Source organism: Peromyscus maniculatus, chromosome 3 (genome assembly GCF_049852395.1).
Source record: "Peromyscus maniculatus bairdii isolate BWxNUB_F1_BW_parent chromosome 3, HU_Pman_BW_mat_3.1, whole genome shotgun sequence".
NCBI classification, from domain to species: domain Eukaryota; kingdom Metazoa; phylum Chordata; class Mammalia; order Rodentia; family Cricetidae; genus Peromyscus; species Peromyscus maniculatus.
The window spans coordinates 52,477,784-52,498,720 of record NC_134854.1 but is presented as its reverse complement, the minus strand read 5'-3'; the positions used below and the strand labels follow the sequence as shown (position 1 = coordinate 52,498,720).

Genomic DNA, 20,937 nt, shown 5'->3' with positions numbered 1-20,937 from the left:
ATGAAGGAAATCTTTTGCAAGAGGCATGTTCTCACAGGGCAGTAGTCATCAGGGAGGTGGTCACTGTCACTTGGAAAGGCCCTGCCATCCCTTATCTTTTTTTGGTTTATTTAAAGACAGGTTTTCTCTGTGTAGCTCTGCGTCTTTTCTGGAACTCGCTTTGTAGTCTAGGCTAGCCTGGAACTCACAGAGATCCGCCTGCCTCTGCCTCCCGAGTACTGGGACTAAAGGCGTGCGCCACCACCGCCAGGCTGCCATCCCTTATCTTTAAGTGACACAGAGGATTTGATCTTTAACTTTTTGAATTTGATTGAAATTATGAGTAATTTCCCTTCACAGATATATTTGTTGATGGGTAACTGTTAGGGGCTGAGTCTTGACTTTTATTTCTCATTTGCCAGAAATATCTAGAATGAAGAAAGGATTTCCAGATTACTTTTCCATAAGGAGTGAGTGCTCTTTTAGCCACAGACACCCAAATGAATGGTGTCTTTTTTAGTGAAATTAAGGATATCCCTCAAACATAAAAGTATCAAGATGACACATGCAATAGGAAACATTTTTGTCATTTCCTAGTGGGAAACACAGTTGAAACTGTTAAGTGCCAAAGCCTGGTATGGTGACCTAAATGTGAAATTCCAGCACGTTGCCAGCCTGAAGACAGAATCTGAAGTTTGAGGCCAGCTTGAGCTGCTTAGCGAGACCTTGAAAAAGAGCCTGAAAAAAGGTTTAAGTATAATACAACATAGTAAGAGATTTAGTTTGTGGGCAAGTTCAACCCTTGAATTAGGACTTTGACAAGTATTAACAGGTAATAAACTAATTCTTTAGTGTTTCTGTAAGTACTTCCAGTTTTAATTTTGTTTATAATCCTGATGGCAGGGATTGGGCATGCACCACTTCATAGCTTTTAAACCTTTTCTACTATATTAATACATTTGTATCTATAATATACCTCTCATCAGTAGAATACTCTGGTATTTTCCACATTTAAATAACTTGTATTATGTATAGGAGTATTTTGCCTGCGTTATATCTGTTCGTCATGTGTATGTGCCTGATACATGAGAGGCCAGAAGAGGGTATTGGATACTCTAGGATTGGAGTTCCAGATGGTTGTGAACTGCCATATAGGTTCTAAGAGTCAAACCTTGGTCCTCTGGAAGAGCAATCAGTGCTCTTAATTGCTGAACTATCTCTTCAGCCCCAGAGGTTTCCCACATTTGGTGTTGTAGGAAATTAGATGGTTAAATTTTTTGTTGCGTGTGTTTGTTTTGGGGTGTGTTTGCACATTGTTCACTTGCATGTGGAAGGCAAAAGAGAACTTTGGTTGTCCTCAGAAACACTACTTGCCTTCTTTGTGATAGGATCTTGGCCTGGAGCTTATTGATAAAGCTAAACTTGCTGGCCAATGAGTCCAAGAAACCTCCTGCTTGAATGTTCTCAGCACTGAGATTACCATATCTGCCATTTTACATGGGTGCTGGGCATGCTGACTAGTTTTGTCTTTGATACAGCTGATGTCATTGGAAGAGGAGAAAGCCTCAATTGAGGAAAAACCTCCATTAATAAAATTGGGCTATAGTTCAAGACTGAAGGGCATTAATTGATGGGGGAGGGCCTAGCCCATTGAGAGTGGTGCCATCCCTGGGCTGGTGGTCCTGGGTTCTATATGAAAGCAGGGTGAGCAAGCCATGAGGAGCATGTCAGTAAACGGCACTCCTCTACGGATTCTACGACAGTTCCTGCCTTCAGGATCCTGCCCTGCCATGCTTGAGCTCCTGCCCTCACTGCTTTTGATGATGAACTGTTACATGGAACTGTGAGTAAAGTGAATTCTGTCCTCCCAAGTTGTTTTTGGTCATGGTGTTTCATCACATCAATTGTAACCCTAAGACACTGAGGCTCCTCGTGTTTGTAAAAGAAAGCACTTTACCAACTGAATTATCTCCCTAGCCACCAAATTGACCTTATTTAGTGGACAACTCATCACTTTTGATGAACATAGAAAATAAGAGCAACAAGATGATAGAATTCATTGCTACTTATTTCTTTTTCTTTAGTTTGAGACAGAATACTGTGTAACATTGCCTGTCTTTGAACTGGTTCTATAGCCATTGATGACCCTGAACTACAGATCTTTCTACCTTTACCCACCAAGTGGTGTATGTATGGTTGTGCACCACCTGTGAGTCTGGTGCCAATGAAGGTCAGAAAAAGGTGTTGGATCCACTAGAACTGGAGTTACAGGTGGTTATAGGCCACCATATGGGTGCTGGAAACCAAACCCACTTCCTCTGCAAGAACAAGTGCTTATAACCACTGAGCCATCTCCAGCCAGACACATACCCTTTTTTAAACATTCTTGAATGTCCTAAGCCTGAAATTTTTAAAAATTCGTTGTTGTATGTGTTTTCATGATGCATGTGTTTATGTCACTGCATATGTATTGAGATCAGAGAACAACTTGAAGGAGTCAGTTTTTCCGTCTATCATATGGATTACAGATAGTTTCGCTAGGAATGTAATGGGTTCTCTGGAAGAGCAACCAGTGCTTTTAATCACTTAGCTATCTCTTCAGGCCCTTTCAATGTTTTTTTCCCCTCTAAGACAGTTTGGTTTTCGAGACAGGCTTTTCTGTGTAGCCCTGGCTGTCCTAGAACTTGCTATGTAGACCAGGCTGGCCTCAAACTCATAGAGATCCATCTGTCTCTGCCTCCAGAGTGCTAAGATTAAAGGAGTGTGCCACCACTGCTGGCTAATTTTTTTTTTGAAAAGAACATTCTTTAGATTTTTGGGAGACGGGGTCTTGTGTATGCATCCCCTTTGTCTCAAATTCCCTTTGTATTGGAGAATGGCCTTGTACTTCAGATCCTTTGGTCTGTCTCCTTACAGGCATGTGGAGACACATTTGGTTTTATGTGGTGCAGGAGATTAGTGGTGCTGGACTGGGTGGTGTTGACAATTGGCTATTGTCTTAGTTTCTGTTCCTGCCATGAAGAGACAGTATGTACCAAGGCAGCTCTTAAAAGGAACAGGGCTTGCTTATAGTTTCAGAGGATTAGTCCATTATTGGCATGGCAAGGAGATAGGCAGGAAAGCATGATGCTGGAGTGGTTGCTGAGAATTCATTTACATTGTACTCCGCAGACGGAGAGAGAGAGACAGAGGGCCTGGCTGCATGCTTTTGAAACCTCCAAGCCACTCCCAGTGAAATACCTAGAGAGTTTACCAGCTGGAAATTAAGCATGCATATATATGAGGCTGTGAGAATCAATGTCATTCAAACCACCATAGGTATCCACACCAACTTTAGCATCAGTATAGTAACTCATGAGATTGGGGGATTGGGGCTTGAGGGAAGGGATGGACTATAGCAGGTCAAAAGTTCCAGCTGATCAGTAAGTGCTTATTACAGAAAGACCAAGAATTTTCCCTCCAGCCCTGTACATTTCAATAGATTGGTGGTCGTGGTGCCTTTAATCCTAGCACTCAGGAGGCAGAGGCAGGTGGATTTCTGTGAGTTTGAGGCCAGCCTGGTGTACAGAAGGAGTTCCAGGACAGCTAGGGTTATGCAGAGAAACCCTGTCTTGAAAAATCAAGAGAGAGAGAGATTGGTCAAATTTTTTAAAAGTATCGGGTAGTGGTGGTGCACGCCTTTAATCCCAACACTCGGGAGGCAGAAACGGGGGATCTCTGAGTTCGAGGCCAGCCTGGTCTACAAAGTGAGTTCGAAGACATCAAGGACTAAACAGAGAAACCCTGTCTTGAAACAAAACAAAACAAAACAAAAAAGTCTAAGGAAACTACTGTATTCTTTGAGGTTATTTAAGAAGAGTTACAAATGTACCATTTAATTGTGGAGCAGATCAAACACATGCTAATAAAAACTTGAAGTAGTTTTTTAAACATACATACACTTGATTAGCCACAAACATCAAACTTTGAGGTTTTCCATCATTCAGCTATTTTATTTTATTTTTTTTTAATTTTTATTTTTATGTGTGTTAGTGTTTTTGCCTACATGTATGTCTGTGTGAGGGTTTCAGATCCTCTGGAATTAGAATTACAGACAGTTGTAAGCTGTCATGTGGGTCCTCTGACAAAGCAGTCAGTGCTCTTAACCACTGAGCCATCTCTCCAGCCCCATTCAGCTATTTTTAAAAACACAGTGCAAAAAGAATGAGTTGATAAAATCCTTTATGTGAGGGGGAGGTTAGGAAAGGTGGTCTTACTATGTAGACCAGACTGGTCTTAAAGTCACAGAGATCCCACCTGCCTCTGCTTCCCATGTGTTGGAATTAAAGTTATTTACCACCACTCCCAGCCCAGTGAAATCCTGTCAAAACTTGGATTCCTGTTCATTAAGGGAACTTTGGGCCTGAGTGGATGTTTACTGGAATTGAATCTTGGGCCTTATGGGAGAATGTAGGAAAAAAGCTGTCTGTACAGAGCTGCATGTCTAGCCCTCTTCATGCATTTTTCTTTCTTTCTTTTTTGACAAAAGATCTTACTGGCTTGCCCTTAAACTTAACCCGTTGTCCAGACAGGCCTTGTTCTTAAAATCCTTTCTTCAATCTTTGAGCAGTTGAGATGACTGGTCTGACCCATCCGGCCAAACTGAGATATCTTGAAGGGGCTGGTGTGATGGCTCAGTGGTTAAGAGCATTGGTTGTGCTTCTAGAGGGCCTGGGTTCAATCCCCAGGACCCACATGACAGCTCACAACCCTCTAACTCCAATCCCAGGAGATCCAACACCTGCTCCCTGGAGGCACTGTACATTTGGTTATAGACAGATAGGCAGACAGCATTTGCACGACCTATCCCATAACAATTTTTTTAAAGAAAATATAACTTTTAAAGGCACTTAGTGTGTTTGACCTATATAGAATTGCAGCCTTTTGAGTGGATATAGTAGCACAGTCATTTTTTTTTTTTTTTTTTTTTTTCGAGACAGGGTTTCTCTGTGTAGCTTTGCGCCTTTCCTGGAGCTCACTTGGTAGTCCAGGCTGGCCTCGAACTCACAGAGATCCGCCTGCCTCTGCCTCCCAAGTGCTGGGATTAAAGGCGTGCGCCACCACGCCCGGCCATTTTTTTTTTTTTAGGATTTATTTTAAACTGTGTGTTTGTGTGTGTGCGCGTGTGTCTGTCCTGTCCGTCTGTCTGTGTCTCGTAAGTAGGCATGTGCATATAAGTGCGTGTGCTTGAGGTGAGAGTCATCAGATCCCCTGGAGTTGGAGTTGCAAATGGTTGGGAGCTACCTGATATGGGTTCTGGGAACTCAATTTTTTATTTTGGAAGAGCATCAAGTACATTTAACCACTGATCAATCATCCAGTCCTCTATTCCTGTAATTCTAGTATTTCAGAAAATTGCAGGTTTGGCGCCAGCCTGGGTAACATACCAAATTCCAGGCCATCTAGGACTACATGAGGAAACTGGGCTTCAATTTTTTTTTTCCTCTTGATTATATAGTATCTTCTGAGAATCTTTTTTGGTGTTTAGGCAAAATACACACACACATACACATATAAATTAATTTGAATGTGTAATTTGTAAAGCTTGCAAATTGAGATGGATTTTTAAACTCTTTTATTATGTTCATTTTAATAATGTTGGTGTAATGAAATTTAAGTAATACTGGATGAGTAGAGGAAAAATTGAGGGGTAAGGATTGATCCAGGTTAGGTATTTTATTTTAGAAATGTTATCTGTAGCCATGCATAGTGATAGATGCTAATGATTCCAATACTCCCAAGGTTGGGACAGGAGGATCGTTAGTTCTAACTTGGCCTGGGCTCCATGAAATCTTGTTTTTCAAAACAAACAAAAAAGTGTGTGTGTGTGGTGGTGGGGAAGGATCTCTAAAGTCCTAAATATAAAAGAATGTAAATGTATAGTTTAAATGTTCAAAATTTTATTATTAATAATATAGTTTGTTGTTTTGTATATAATTTGTATAGATGGACTCACTGTGTAGCCCTGCCTGGCTTAGGACTTGATATGCAAAACAGGCCAGTTTGTAAGTTGTATCAGTTCTCTTGCCTCTTCAGTGCTGGGATTACAGTTTTGTGCCACCACACCTCGTGCAATATATTATTTCTACATTAAAAACATGGGCTTTTTCATGTGCTGTATATAGTAAAAAACGAATCCTCAGCTCTCCTTACCTTTCACCTGAATAAATCAGTGGTCTTATTTTTGCCATTTTTTTTTCATTGCATGTTTCTCATGCATTTTTTTTTAGTACTTTATTGATAAAGTGGGTTTTTTTTTGTTGTTTTTTTTGGAGCTGAGGATCGAACCCAGGGCCTTGTACTTTGCTAGGCGAGCGCTCTACCACTGAGCTAAGTCCCCGCATGTTTCTCATTTATGCATCTCTTTTTTCTCTCTACCTGGAACAGCCATTGTCTCTGAATTTGTAACTTGTCAAGCTTATCATACATGATTTAGCATAGTAGTTTAGCTTCTGAATCCCACTATAATATACCTGCTCTCTGTACTAAAGAATAGGCACTTTTATTTATATGTTTTCTCTTTTTCCAATCAGATTAATTTTTTAGAGGCAAGATGATTCTTTTAGTCTTTTCAAGCTGTCTTTGCATTTCTAGGGTTAGATACAAAACAATAACAAGATACAGTCTTAAAATAAAAAAAATTTAATTCTATCACGTGGGAAGCAGAGGAGGGCAGGTCTCTGAGTTCAAGGCCAGCCTGGTCTACACAGTTCCAGGACAGCCAGGGCTATGTAGAGAGACCTTGTCTCAAAACAAACAGTATTTAAAAGATAAAATGCTAAGATCTGAGCATGGTGGTACTGCCTTGCCTGTATTGCCAGCACTTGGGAGACGAGGATTTTTGAGTTTGTCCAGTGAGATCCTGTCTTGCAGACATATCTATAAAGTAAATTAGTAAGGGGTAGAAAAGTAGGACTGCTTTTTATGTTCCCCTTTACAAATACTCAAGTTTAAAATTGTTAATTTGTTGCTAAGTTACCCTTGCTTAGAAGGATGACTCCATACCCATGTACATGTAGGCTGTACTAATTGGATTCAGTGGGAACATGGGAAGGGAAGTTTTAGGAAATATGGGTGGGGTAGAAGGGAGAATTGGGGTTGGATGTGATCAAGATACATTGCTGTTGGAACCTTTCATTGAGTCAACTAGGATACCTGAGTAGGGAGGGCTGTGAAGACTAAAGAAAAAGAAAGGAGAAAGGACAGAGTTGGGGGGGCTGTCCATCATTACTAAAGCAGCAAGTTTATTTCTCAGCCTGCTTATATACAAACTAAAAGGCAGAAGCAGAACAATGTTGACATTCATACAGCATAGGCAAAACCCAGGGCCTTGTGCTTGCTCCACCACTGAGCTAAATCCCCAACCCCAGCAAAAATTATCTTAAGAAAACCATATCCCTATTCTGTCCTTGAATCAAACAAGCAGTTTCATAATCTTCCACAATGTACCTCTTATAAGCATCAGCCTAAAATTGCACATTTAGCTAGATAGCATGTTTTTCCCCATGGGCTTAATCAAAGCATTCTCATGACTTTGAAAAATGAAGGCGCAAACTAGCTCAAACTCTTGACCTGTATGTCAAGATGGACTCCAGATTCAAAATGGAGTCATTGTGGGCTCCCACATGTTGCATGCATGGATAAAATTGTCAAATAAAAATGCCCCTTTTTTTGGGGGGCGGGGGTGTTTCAAGACAGGGTTTTTTCTGTGTAGCTTTGCGCCTTTCCTGGAACTTGCTTTGGAGACCAGGCTGGCCTTGAACTCACAGAGATCCGCCTGACTCTGCCTCCCGAGTGCTGGGATTAAAGATGTGTGCCACCACCACCCGGCAAAAATACCCTTTAAGGAAAGATAAAAAATGTCAATTTTGAGTGTTAGGATTGGAATTAGTAAGGCAAAATCTTGAAGCAGTAGTGATATAAGTGAAATTCAGACCCATGTCTTGTTATTTCAAGGCTCTTGTCTGCTCTTTTCATTTCATATTAGGCTTTCTCTTATTCTTAAGATGAGTTTTGAAGCAAGCATTGAATTTGGATGGCAAATCATTTTACAAATATAACAAAGGAAGGGACTGAAGGTTCAAAATTCAAGGGGCAAGATTTTTGTGGTTTTTGCTGTAGAAAATGGTATTTATCTAGCAGAGTGGTAGATGGGAAGCTGTGCATGGTAAGCCTGTAGTGCGTTGTCTGTGTTTTGTCTTGGTTTCACTTTGTCCTGCCCGTTGTCATCTACTTTCAAATGACTTGTTATGCTTGTACTTTACCTGAATTACTTAGTGTCTTTCATTCTTCCTTTGGAGATTTTTAGAACAGTGGAGGAAAAGATAGAAAGACAGGTAGAATTATTTTAAGTTAATAAGCAGTGTGAAGATTAGCCAGGCAGTGGTGGCCCAATGCCAGCACTGCAGAGGCAGAAATAGGAGGATCTCTGTGAGTTTGAGGCCAGCCTGGTCTACAGAGCTGGTTCTAGAACAGCTAGTACTGGCTACAGAGAGACCCTGTCTGGGAAAAAACAAACAAACAAAAAACCAACTAAGATTGTAAGTGTGTGCTACCATCTGCTTTTACTTCAGCACTGGGGTGCCTCCATTCTCCTTTTATAATTTATAATTATATTACTTTTATTTATTTAGATTTATTTTATTATTGTGTGTATGAGTACTTTACACCATATACATGCCTGATGCCCAGCAAGGTGGGCTTCTATGTGGGTACTGGAAATTGAATTTGTGCCCTTTGCAAAACAAGTGCTCTTAACCATTGAGCCAACCCTCCAGCCCATGTGTAGCCCAGGCTGGCCTCAAACTTGTCATCCTCCTGTCTCAGCCTCCTTCAGCAAATTCTACTAGCAAGCGCTGCAATAACCAGTGACTATTGTGTTTATTCTAGGTTGTGCTTCTCAACCCATCCTACTTGTGTTAATGTTAATTTTTTTAATCATGTTTTTAAAACAGATTTTTTATCATGTCTTATTTCTCTCCAAGTAATCATGCATTCTTATTTCTCTACAGAGTAAAGTTGGCATTTTATTAATTTTTAGAATTATTCATGCTCTAGTCAGAGGTAACAAACCATTTTACCATTTCCCACAATCTTCTCCTAGAAGTCATTTGGTTCTAGTTGTATCATTCTCTGTTCTCCAAATAGGATATAATTTATTTTCCTTTCAAAACATATACTTGAACTATTGCCTGTTACTCTTTTTGCCTGTGTAAATTATCTTTACTTTTCCTGGAAACATACCTCATACATACTCATACTTGATAGAAATAACATTTTATGAGTTACTTTGAAAAATGAAGCACTAGAAACTTTATTCATCAACACTTAGTACTGAATAGTAAGATATTGAGCACCATTTAAGTAGTGGTCCATTACAGACCTTAGGAATATTAACAGTGATCAAAACTGTCTCCATTGAATTTATCATCTCAGTTTGGTCAGTATACACAAGTAACTACATTGATAGCTTCAAAGTTCTTTCATAAACATCTTATTTAGTCCACATAAAATCTGGACATACTTGAGAAAAGAAAGAGAAATTAAATGAATTTTTTTAGGATCAGGAACTTGATAATGGGGATTTTTTTATTTGGAATTGGTTCATTGCCCAGTATATTTTTATATAATGTCCAAGTTTTTTCTCCATTTACAAGTTGTGTTTTGAGAAACAGCATTTTATTGTTTAAATTGTTTTGACGTGTTGTTGACAGGTTTCCATATAGTTAGTTCCCTTACGTTTATAAAAACTATGTATAATATATTTTTAAATTTATTTTTTGAGACAGAGTCTCTTATGTAGTTTTGAATGCCCTGGAACTCACTATGTATAAACCAGGCTGACTCTGAACTCACAGGGATCTTTCTGCCTCTGGCTCCCCAGTGCTGGGATTAAAGATGGGTGCCACTATGCCAAGCTCATGTCTGTCTGTTTGTTCGTTTGTCCGTCTGTCCATCCATCGTTGAGATATATAGACACAGACATATACTTGTTTTTTGAGATAGGATTTCTCTGTGCAGCCCTGGCTGTGTTGGAACTCAATCTGTAGACTAGGTTGGCCTTCAACTCACAGAGATTGCCTGCCTTTGCTTCCTGAGTGCTGGAATTAAAGGTGTGTTGCCACCACCACTTGGCATAATTTTATATTTTTATCCACTGATTACTAGTATATCAGTATCAATAATTTATTGTTTTATTTGTTTTTAGTTTTGGTGTGCAATATGACAGTTAGATCCTTACATATTTTTGTGTATATCTGTAATTATAATTGGATCTGCGTAGGTGAAGTTTTCCTGTCATGATTGCCTGCTCCCAAATAGCCAGCAGCTGCTTCCCAAATAACTGACTTGGAAAATTAATGTAAATTATAAATGCTCAGCCAATAGCTCAGGCTTGTTACTAACCACCTTACAACCTAACTCTTTTCTATTAATCTATGCGCTATCCTGAGGTTCCTGCCCTTTTTTTCTTTTCTTTTCTTTGTTTTTTTTTTTTTTTTTTTTTTTTTTTTTTTTTTTTTTTTTTTTTTTTTTTGCCGTTGGAGCTGAGAACCGATCCCAGGGCCTTGCACTTGCTAGGCAAGCGCTCTACCACTGAGCTAAATCCCCAACCCTGGGTTTTGTTTTTTGTTTTTTACGAGACTAGGTTTCTCTGTGTAGCTTTGCAGCTTTCCTGGAACTTGCTTGGTAGCCCAGGCTGGCCTTGAACTCAGAGAGATCCACCTGCCTCTGCCTCCCGAGTGCTGGGATTAAAGGTGGTTCCTGGCTTTTAACTATCCCATTTGTGTGTCCAACTATCCCATTTGTGTGTCTGTCTTGCGTCTCCTCTGACTCCGCCCTTCTTCCTCTTGCCAGCGTCCTTAGTTTGGTCATCCCACCTATTCTTCCTGCCTGGCTATCAGCCAATCAGCTTTTTATTAACAATGAGAGCAATACATATTTACGGTGTACAGATTGTTCCACAGCAGATTTGTTACTGTGTCTAGTTTGTATCAGTGGTATATATATTCATTAATATTACACTACTCTGAGTTTGAGGATAGCCAGGGCTACACAGAGAAACTTTTTTTCTAAACTTAAAAAAAAAAAAAAAAACTACACCAAAGAGTTCAAATAAATCTCTTAGTAATGTGCCTACCACTCCACCACCCACTCTTTCCTGACCAGTTTTCACCCAGCCAGTGCTTGCTTGCCTTAAAGTTGTGTAGCCAGGCTGGCTTTGTACTACATGTCATCATGCCCATCATATTACTAGTTCAGTAGTGTATCTCTAAATCACACATACATGAGGAAGATATTATATGTCTTTTTGCTAGCTCTCTTTCCCCACCTGTCAAGGATGTGTGAAATTTAAAATTTGTGTTGGGAGTGTATTTTTTCTGAAGCATTTGCTACAGGAGTGTTTTGTTTTGATTTTTTTCAAGATGGTTTCTCTGCATAGCCCTGGCTCTGGAACCCTAGAGCCAGGCTGGCCTGGAACTCAGAGATCCACCTGCCTCTGCCTCCCAAATGCTTCAATTACATGTGTGTGCCACCACACCTAGCAAGAGTGTAATTTTTAGAGATGGTATCAGCCTGTAGCCTGGGCTGACCTCCTTTATCTTCCTGTCTCAGTCTCCTTAATGCTGGCTTTATAGGGTTGGATCACTAGGCCCATTGGAAGGAACATGGGTTTTGATTTTTTTTTTATTTACTATTCCTAAATTTTATTTTATGTATATGGGTGTTTTGCCTATATGCCTTTGTGATTGGTGCTCTTGGAAGCCAGCAGAGGGTATTGGTATCCCCTGGAACTGGAGTAATATACAGACTGTTGTAAGCTACCATGTGGGTCCTGGGAATTGAACCTGGGTCCTGAAAGAGCTACCAGTTCTCTTAACCTCCCAGCCACCTCTCTAGTCCCAGATCATGGATTTTAATGGTTACATGTTCTGTCAACTCCTGTAGAGCGGCACTTAAAATTTTGTTTGTTTTATTTTTCTAGACAGGGTTTCTCTGTGTAGACCTGGCTGTCCTGGAACTCATAGACCAGGCTGGCCTTGAACTCAGAGATCTGCCTGCCTCCGCCTCCCAGGTGCTGGGATTAAAGGCATGAGCCACCACCACCCACCAGAGAGGATCTTAAAATATTTCATTTTTTTATTATTATTTGTTTTATTTATTTATTTTATTTTATTTTACAATACCATTCAATTCTACATATCAGCCACGGGTTCCCCTATTCTCCCCCCTCCCACCCCCTCCCCTTACCCCCAACCCACCCCCCACTCCCACCTCCTCCAGGGCAAAGCCTCCCCCAAGGACTGCGATCAATATTTCAGTTTTTTAAACAAGAAAATGACATTGTTAAAACTTATGTTCATGTACTTTTATGCATGTTTCATTTCTTAAGTTCTTGGAATTGCTTAATTTAAACCAAGTTTATTTAATAGTCATGATTTGGGCAACATGGGTAGTGTAAAACACGGTCTATAGAGAGAAAAACAGAAATAGACCATTTTTAGGAAGCTTATAGATTCCATTTCAAACGATAACATTTTTTCTCAGAAACTAAGAAATTAAAATCACTTAACAGAATCTACTTTGTTAAACAAAAATCTGTAGAATGTTGTAGAAGAGGCCTTATTAGGATCAGACATTTGGTCGAACTTCTTGGAGAAATGAATTTGAAATGGAGAAAATGTAGAGCTGAATTTTTGCCACTTAGAACCTAAATGTCTGTTAATTACAATACCTAGAATAAACTTGTGGAAAATTTAAGGAAGAAGTAAATTATTCGTTATTTTTAAAAGAAACTCTTCCTTATAATAGTCATTTGAAAGAAGTAAACCAAACCTTTTATTTTGTTTCATTAACTTTATAAAGAAAAGTACCAACAGCAGCAGCCAATGTTAGATCACTTGATATTGGAAGCAGTAGTGCTCCATTAAGTGTGGTCTCAGGATGGATTTTAAGAGGAACAGAGGCTCTGGAGAATTGTTTCATATTCCTTGTGTTTCTATTGAGGTTTCCTCTGTAGTGGCTTCTTACTAGTTAGGAGACTAGAATCATGAAAATTGTTAATGTATGATTTCTCTTGGATTGACTTTTTTTTACAATTTCAGGTAGTTGGGAGTTTCCTTTTGGGCTTGTTTGCTTTTTTCATGCCATGCCTGATACCATGTCAAAGCAGATATTTAGTCATGGTTGTATGGGGAGAGAAAACAGATGACTGGTTTCTAGAATTCAGAGAAACTGTCTTATAATACCTGTTGTTCTGCTAAGTCTCTGGAGAGATGAGGTTGACACTGATGATACTGGGTTGGGGTATACCTCATTAAGACTAGTTTTAGTTGCCTTATGTTTTTGTTGTTGTTTTGGGGTTATATTTGTTTTAGACTGAGTACTAAACTCAGGGCCTTGCATTTGTTAAGTAAATGTTGTACCACTGAGCTAAACCCCCAATTCCAGAAGGCTGGCTTTAAAACAAACCCTGGTCTGGCAAAGATGGCTATCAGTAAAAGCACTTGCTGTGCAAGTTTGGCAGCTAGAGTCCCATCCTCAGGACCCTGTGAATGTCGAGGGAGGGAGCAGACTACACATGGTTGTTCTTTGGCCTCCATGGGCATCCTGTGACACCCCTTTACCGCACACTGTGCGCACACAAACTAATGTTTAAAAATTTACTTTAGAGCAAATCCTGACCTAAGAAGCACATTTCGATTGAGACCATGTATTTTAAGACTAAAACATGCAGAGAAGCCAGATAAAGAGGCAATCAGAAGAGAAAAATCAAGATGTAAAGTTAATTATCAAATAAAGAACTTCTCATTAAAAACAAAAATAGATTTGTTAAAATTGAGGTTCAGTTTTAAAATTAGTTGTAGATCACTTAGATTTACTGTCATGCCATACTGTAAAACATGCATCCTCATTGATTGATTGATTGATTTTAGGGTATGTGTATATCTTTGTATGTCAAGTTTATGCAGGTGCCTGTGGAGGTGTCATATCCTTTGGAGCTAGAATTATAGGCTGCTGTGAGCTGTCTGACATGGATGCTAGGAACTGAACTGGGAAAAGGAGCGAGTGTTCTAAACAGCTGAGCCATTTTTCTAGCCTTTTAGCTTAATTTTTTAAGGCAGTTTTTTTTTAAAAATGTAGTTTAAGAAACCTTGAACTTGATCATCCTGCCTCAGCTTCCAAGTCCTAGGATTACAAGCATCCTCTGTGTGGCTCTTTTTGAGACAGTCTCTTCTGTGTAGCCCTGGAACTCACTATGTAGGTCAGGTTCAAATGCACAAAGATCTGCTTGCCTCTCCTCCCAAGCCATGGGGATAAAGGCCTGTTCCACCACACCTGGCCCATGATACTTTCTTTTGACTAGTTTTAAAATTTCTCTAATTCTCTGTTCATACATAATTATTTGTTTTTGTAAATATACTGTGTGACTTCATATTTATTTAAATTTTACCCACTCTATATATAGCCTTTTAAATCTTTTTAAAAAATCCTTCAAAGCCTTGATCTGCTAAATGTACTGTCTTTAGTTTGGGATATTATGCAAAATGATTGTTCATGACTGTGTTTCATACATATAGAGGTTATTGGCAAAAATAAAAAGCATGATTGGCTGAGTCATTTTAGATTCTGTATATAAAACTAAGACTGGTGGTCAGACTGGTGCAGTAGATACTGTAACACTGTTCCCTGTAGGAACTTCCTATGACTGAGTAATATTAGCTGTTTTATATGGGATTTTGTTTTGTTAGCTGTTTTTTTTTTTTGCTTTTGGTGGTAGTGTGGGTCAAACACTGACTGATTACTGGCCTCAAACTTGCAAGCTTCCTATCTCAGCATTTCAAATGCTATGATTGTAGGAAATTGCAGGAATGTCCCACTATGTGCGGTTGTAATAGTACTACAGTTCTGTCCCCTCATCCCCTCTTTCCTTCCTCCTTCCCTTACCTTATTTTTTCTGTCTATCTACTTAATTGAACATTTGTTTGTGATGAGATAATCCAGCTTGAGACTTTTATTTTTAAGTTTCATTTTTATTTGATGAATAGTTGGTCTGCATGTTTGCATGCCTGGTGCCCAAGAAGCCAGAAAAGGATGTCAAATCCCCTGGAACTGCAGTTGCAGATGATTGTTAGCTGCCATGTAGGTGCTGGAAATGGAATGCAAGTCCTGTGGAAGAGCAGCTGGTGTTCTCACTCCCACTGTGCCATCTCTCCAGCCCCACCCTGAGACTTTTTGGGGAGGGGGCCGTCGCTTTTTGAGACAAGGGTTTCTTTGTGTAGCTTTGGAGCTTGTCCTGGAACTTGCTCTGTAGACCAGAACTCACAGAGTTCCGCCTGCGTCTGCCTCCCTAGTGCTGGGATCAAAGGTGTGCGCCACCACCGCCCATCTAACCCTGAGACTCTTGAGATACTAGGATTACAAGTACTTGCTGTAATACCCAGCAATTGCTTCTCATTCTGTAGGTCCAGTTTAAATGCATTCTCATTTAGAAACATTTTTCTGGGCTGGCGAGATGGCTCATTTCAATTTGAGTTCAATCCCCAGGATTGATGGAAGGACGGAACTATTTCCCACATGTTATTCTCTACCCTCCACATATGCACCATAGCAAGTGGTCTTCTTCTGGCTATCTCGTTCCAAAAAACCTCCTATGTAGTGTATTGGTAGTATTACTAATTTATTAAAACTTGTAGTTGTTTTTCATAGCCTTTTTTGGCGGGGTGGTGGTGGTGGTTGTTTTTTTTCTGCAAGATGGTCTCATGTATGAGCTCAGGCTGATCTTGAACTTGCTATGTACGTGTGTCTGGTGGCCTTGAACTTCTAATCCTCCTGCCTCTATCTACAGAGTCCTTGTATTACAGGTCTGTACCACTACATCCAGTTTGTGGAGAGCTAAGGGATTGAACCCGGGACTTTGTACACACCCGATAAACACACTCAGCAACCAAATTAACTCCTCAGCCCTAATTGTCTGATTTATATTTTGAAGGTCCATTAAATGAAGAAGTGTACTATATATGACTTAACACATATTCTGAAGAGAACTGTTATATTGATGAATTTTTATTATGTATATTTTCAGTGTAATGTCTTCTTTTCTTTCCTAGAGAATGGATCTTGGAGAATGCCTGAAAGTCCATGACCTGGCTTTAAGAGCAGATTATGAAATTGCATCCAAAGAACAGGACTTTTTCTTTGAACTTGATGTATGTGATTTTTGCTTTCATGTTACATTGTAGGAAAAATATTTTGAACATGAATTAATGTCTCTTAGGAAGAAAGACTTAGGAAGGTATCTTTGTGATTCTATGATGATTAATATGTGGATGAGATAATATACATTCCTCTCGGTGTGTAATACTAAGTATTAAAAGCTATGGCCTTAAACTTAGTAGACAAACACTTTACTACTGACCTAGCCCTGACTCCCAATTTTCAATATATAAGAGATTGAATATTAATGAAAATGAATAAGAGGTTTGTTTTTGTTTTATTAAATAAAAAAAATCATATTTTTGAGACAGGGTCTTTTATAGCTCTGGATGTTCTGGAACTCCAGACAGGCCTCAGATTTACAGAGATCTAACTTGCTTCTGCCTTCCAAGTGCTACTCACCTAGATAAAAAAGATTCTGTTGAAAAAAAAAAAAATCAGCTTATTTTTCCCAACAGAAGTAAAAGTGATTAAGAAAATAGCAGTTTCAGGGCTGGAGAGATGGCTCAGAGGTTAAGAGCAGTGACTGTTCTTCCAGAGGTCCTGCGTTCAATCCCCAGCAACCACATGGTGGCTTGCAACCATCTGTAACGAGATCTGGTGCCCTCTTCTGGCCTTCAGGTATACATGCTGTATACATAATAAATAAATAAATCTTTAAAAAAAGAAAAGAAAGTAGCAGTTTCAACAAATGTAAGCCACCCATTTTTGTTGTATTTAAAGTCTCGGAAAAAAAAAATTCTTGAATTTTTCCATTAATAGATACTTCTACTGTATTAATAGATCACTAGCTAGATCTCTCTAGTTCAGGATGAAATACAGGGCCTTATTCTTAGTAGGAAAGCACTGTATATTGCGAGGCTACCCCTACAGCCTCAGGTCCATGTTTTTAATGTAAAATAGTAAAAGAAATAGAAAATACTGTTTAGGTATCAGAGTTACAAATGTGATTTAATATTGTCCTTTATATAGAAGCATTTCTTCTATAAAAATAGAGAAACTTGAGACTGAAGAGATGGCTCAGTGGTTAAGAGCACTTGTTTTTGCAGAGAACCCAAGTACAACTCCTATCACTCACATTTTTGCTCACAAAGCATAATTCCAGTTCTGGAGGTATTATGCCCTCTTTCTGATGTTTGCAGGCACATTGCATACACATGGTACATATAAATACATATGTAGGCAAAGCATTCATATGAAATAAATAGCTTAAAAAATAGATATAAATTAAATTATACAAAATGTTTTAAAGAATACACCATCTTTTAAACTTTGCATTTTTATGAAATAGATGTACATAAGACATAATGATCAATAAAAGTCTAATGGTGCTCTTTATCAGTGAAATTAGGTAATTTTATTTAGTTGAAGATAGCAGTATATAGGCCCTTCTGATTCTCTTGACCATCCAAGAACTTTTGCTTATGGAAATGAAAATTATGTATAAAAATACTTGAATACTGTCTGGCCATAAGGTACAATAGAACTGTTGAACATTGTGGTTGGATATTGAGGTTATTTTCAGTCTTTCTGCATTATTGGTGAAAAGTAGCTGAACCAAGAGGTAATTTTTACAGATAATGCTTAATTGCTCTTTTTGAAAGTTTTACTATTTCTAAGCAATACATTGGACTTTCCTACTGTGGGCTACATGGTGTTATCAAGACATTTTTAGTCGCTGTTGATAAACTAAATGTAGAATATGAATGGAGTTTCAATTTGCATTTTTATGGGTGAAGTGAGTGTGAATGCTCTGAATGTATTTAAGATCATGTATAATGGCAGCTGTTCTGAGTTGACTAAACTTGAGTGTTATCAGTTTTCTAGTTGACTTATATTAACTTTTTTTTTAAAAAAAGATTTATTTATTTATTATGTAATGTTCTGCCAGCATGTATGCCAGTATGCCAGAAGAGTGTATCAGATCTCATTGCAGATGGTTGTGAGCCACCATGTGGTTGCTGGGAATTGAACTCAGTACCTCTGGAAGAGCTGTCAGTGCTCTAAACCTCTGAGCTCTGTCTAGCTCCCATATTAACTTCTTAAAAATTATGAAAATTGGTCCTTTCCCTCAAGCATGCTTATAAATATACTTTTCTATTTTATTTTTCTTCAGGTGACTTTTGCCTTTAGATAGTATTTTTAGTTATACTCTCTAATCAGTGTTTATAATACCTATTTTAAGTTTGCAAGATCTTTTCTATTTTGACCTGAAAATAGTTCTCATCTATGGTTTCTTCTGCTATTCATTTTTAATTTTTTGATTTATTTTATATGTTTGAATAGAGTGTGTGTGTGTGTGTGTGTGTGTGTGTGTGTGTGTGTGTGTGTGTGTGTGTGTGTGAATTTATAAGGCACATACCTGGTATCCATTGAGGCTAGAAAACAATATCATAATCTAGCATTGCTGTTACAGATAGTTGTGAGCCACGTGTGGATACTAGGAACCAAGGTTTCTCTGTGTAGTACTGGTGGTCTTACAACTCTTTCTGTAGACCAGGCTGGCCTCCTAGAGATCCGCCTGCCTCTGCCTCCCTACTGATGGGATTAAAGGCATGCGCCACCCCCGCTCTATGATAACATTTTTAAGAATGAAAATTTTTAAAATTATTGTTTTGAAGTTTTTAAAGATTCTTTCCTCTGGACTTCTTTTAATTAATTTTTTTTTTTTATAATTACTTGAAAACCAGGCCCTCACACATGCTAGGCAAGTGTTCTGTCACTAACAATTCCTCAGCTTTGTCTTTTTCTTGTTTTAGGGGTGAGCCGCAGGGAGGAGTAGAGCAGATTGAACCCGGTGCTTCCTACATAGTAGGAAAGCATTTCTATACTTAGGGCTTCATCCCCTAACCCAGAATATAGTGTTTAGTGAAGACATTTCTGGATACATTGACTTTGTGTCAGTAATTGTTTTATATTAAATTTTCCAGGCCATGGATCATCTGCAGTCATTCATTGCAGATTGTGATCGAAGAACAGAAGTGTCTAAGAAAAGATTAGCAGAAACTCAAGAGGAGATAAGTGCTGAAGTGGCAGCAAAGGTAAGAATTTTAGTCATTTCATTAGTTCAAAACGTAAGTTTTTTGTTTTATTTTGTTTTTGTTGTTACTGTTTGAGATAGGGTCTGTCTTTGTAGCCTTGGCAGTTCTGGAGCTCACTCTGTAGACCAGCTTTGAATTCACAGAGACCTGCCTACTTCGGCCTCTTGCCTCATGAGTGCTAGGACTATAAAGTATGTTTGTAACCCATTTTATTCACTCCAATTCCCCCCCCCCCCCCCCTTTTTGGTGTTTTTGAGTCATGGTCTCACTGTGTAGCCTCTTGCTGGCTTAGAACTTACTGTATAGGGCCAGGCTGGTCTTGAATTCACAGAAATCTACTTGCTTCTGCCTCTGAGTGCTAGGATTAATAATAATAAAAAGCATATGCCACCATGCCTGGCTCATTCCAGCTTTTTTATTTTTCAATAATTAGATTGTAAACGTAAGTAGAGAATTCTATGGATTATTTTTTACCTACTCAAATGTTAAAAACTAGTATAACAAAGTAATATTGATAATTATATTTTATTCAGAATTTGCCAGTCATGCATGCATTCGTTTGCATATAATAAATATATGCATAGCACCTTTATTTAGTTTTAGTTTATCTGTGAGTTTATCTTGAACTCCAGATAACCCCTGCCTTTGCCTCCCAAGTGTTTGGATTAAAGGCATGTGCTACCACTGCTTGTCTTTTTTTCCCCCCTTTTAAAGACTTATTTTTATGTGTGTGAGTGTTTATTGCTTTTGGTTATGTGTGTACAACATGTGCATACCTGGTACCCATGTCATTCTAAGTGAGTGAATTAGAACCCTGAAACTGGAGTTACAGTTGTGGACCCCATGATAGGGATGCAAGGTACTGAATCTGGGTCCTGTATAAGTGTAGCAAGTGCTCTTAACCACTGAACTATCTCTTTGGTCCCTGATTCTTTTGCTTTTAACATACATAAGCTTGCGTAGCTACCACTATAGTTTAAGGTACTGAAGTAGCAATGAAAATACTTTTACATTTGGGAGTCACCACAATATGAGGAACTGTATTAAAGGGTGACAGGCAGCATTAGGAGGGTTGAGAACCACTGATATAAGGGATCATGTATCATGGTTAAGCCATCTACAAGTGATTAGGTTCTGTAGACCTGTATTGGTTGTGCCCTATTACATTGGTCATCAATCACTGCAGAAGAAGTAAGCTAATGACCTCAAATTCAGTGACTCATGTCACTGCATGTAATAGATCAGGTAGATTGCACAGTACTCTTGTGTCAGCAGGGATGTCCTGGCACATGTTTTATAGTCAGCTGGAGGCTACTGAGCCATTCTTTGAGGGCTAGGCTAGTCATGTTTTTTTTCTTTTCTTTTTTTTTTTAAATGGGTTACTGAGGCTTTTATTTTGCATATAGAACTGCTGCTGCCACCTTAGAGATTACTGAGCCATTCCTTGAGGGCTAGGCTAATAATGTTTTTAGTGGTTGAAGAGAGACAGAAGCGTCATACACAGTTATGCAATGTTTTTCAAGCTGTTTATTAGGACAAGCTTCTCCTCCATTGCCATAATCAAAGGAAATGTGTGCATAAGTTTAGAGTCAAAGTACAATTTTGAGGGGGCAGATGCAGGAAAATTGATCTTTGGCTATTAATACAATCTTTCAGTGATAAT

At 38.8% G+C, this 20,937-nt stretch overlaps 1 protein-coding gene across 25 annotated transcripts in view; it reads left to right on the top strand.

The window, feature by feature from the left end:
• Positions 1-20,937, top strand: part of Luc7l2 (LUC7 like 2, pre-mRNA splicing factor) — a 64,057-nt gene that overhangs the window by 20,950 nt on the left and 22,170 nt on the right. For all 25 annotated transcript variants that reach the window (XM_006990424.4, XM_076566464.1, XM_006990421.4 and 22 more), the window contains 2 exons: positions 16,128-16,226; positions 19,164-19,274. In XM_006990424.4, the coding sequence (XP_006990486.1) occupies positions 16,128-16,226; positions 19,164-19,274 (210 nt within the window). The remainder of the gene's footprint in view (positions 1-16,127; positions 16,227-19,163; positions 19,275-20,937) is intronic.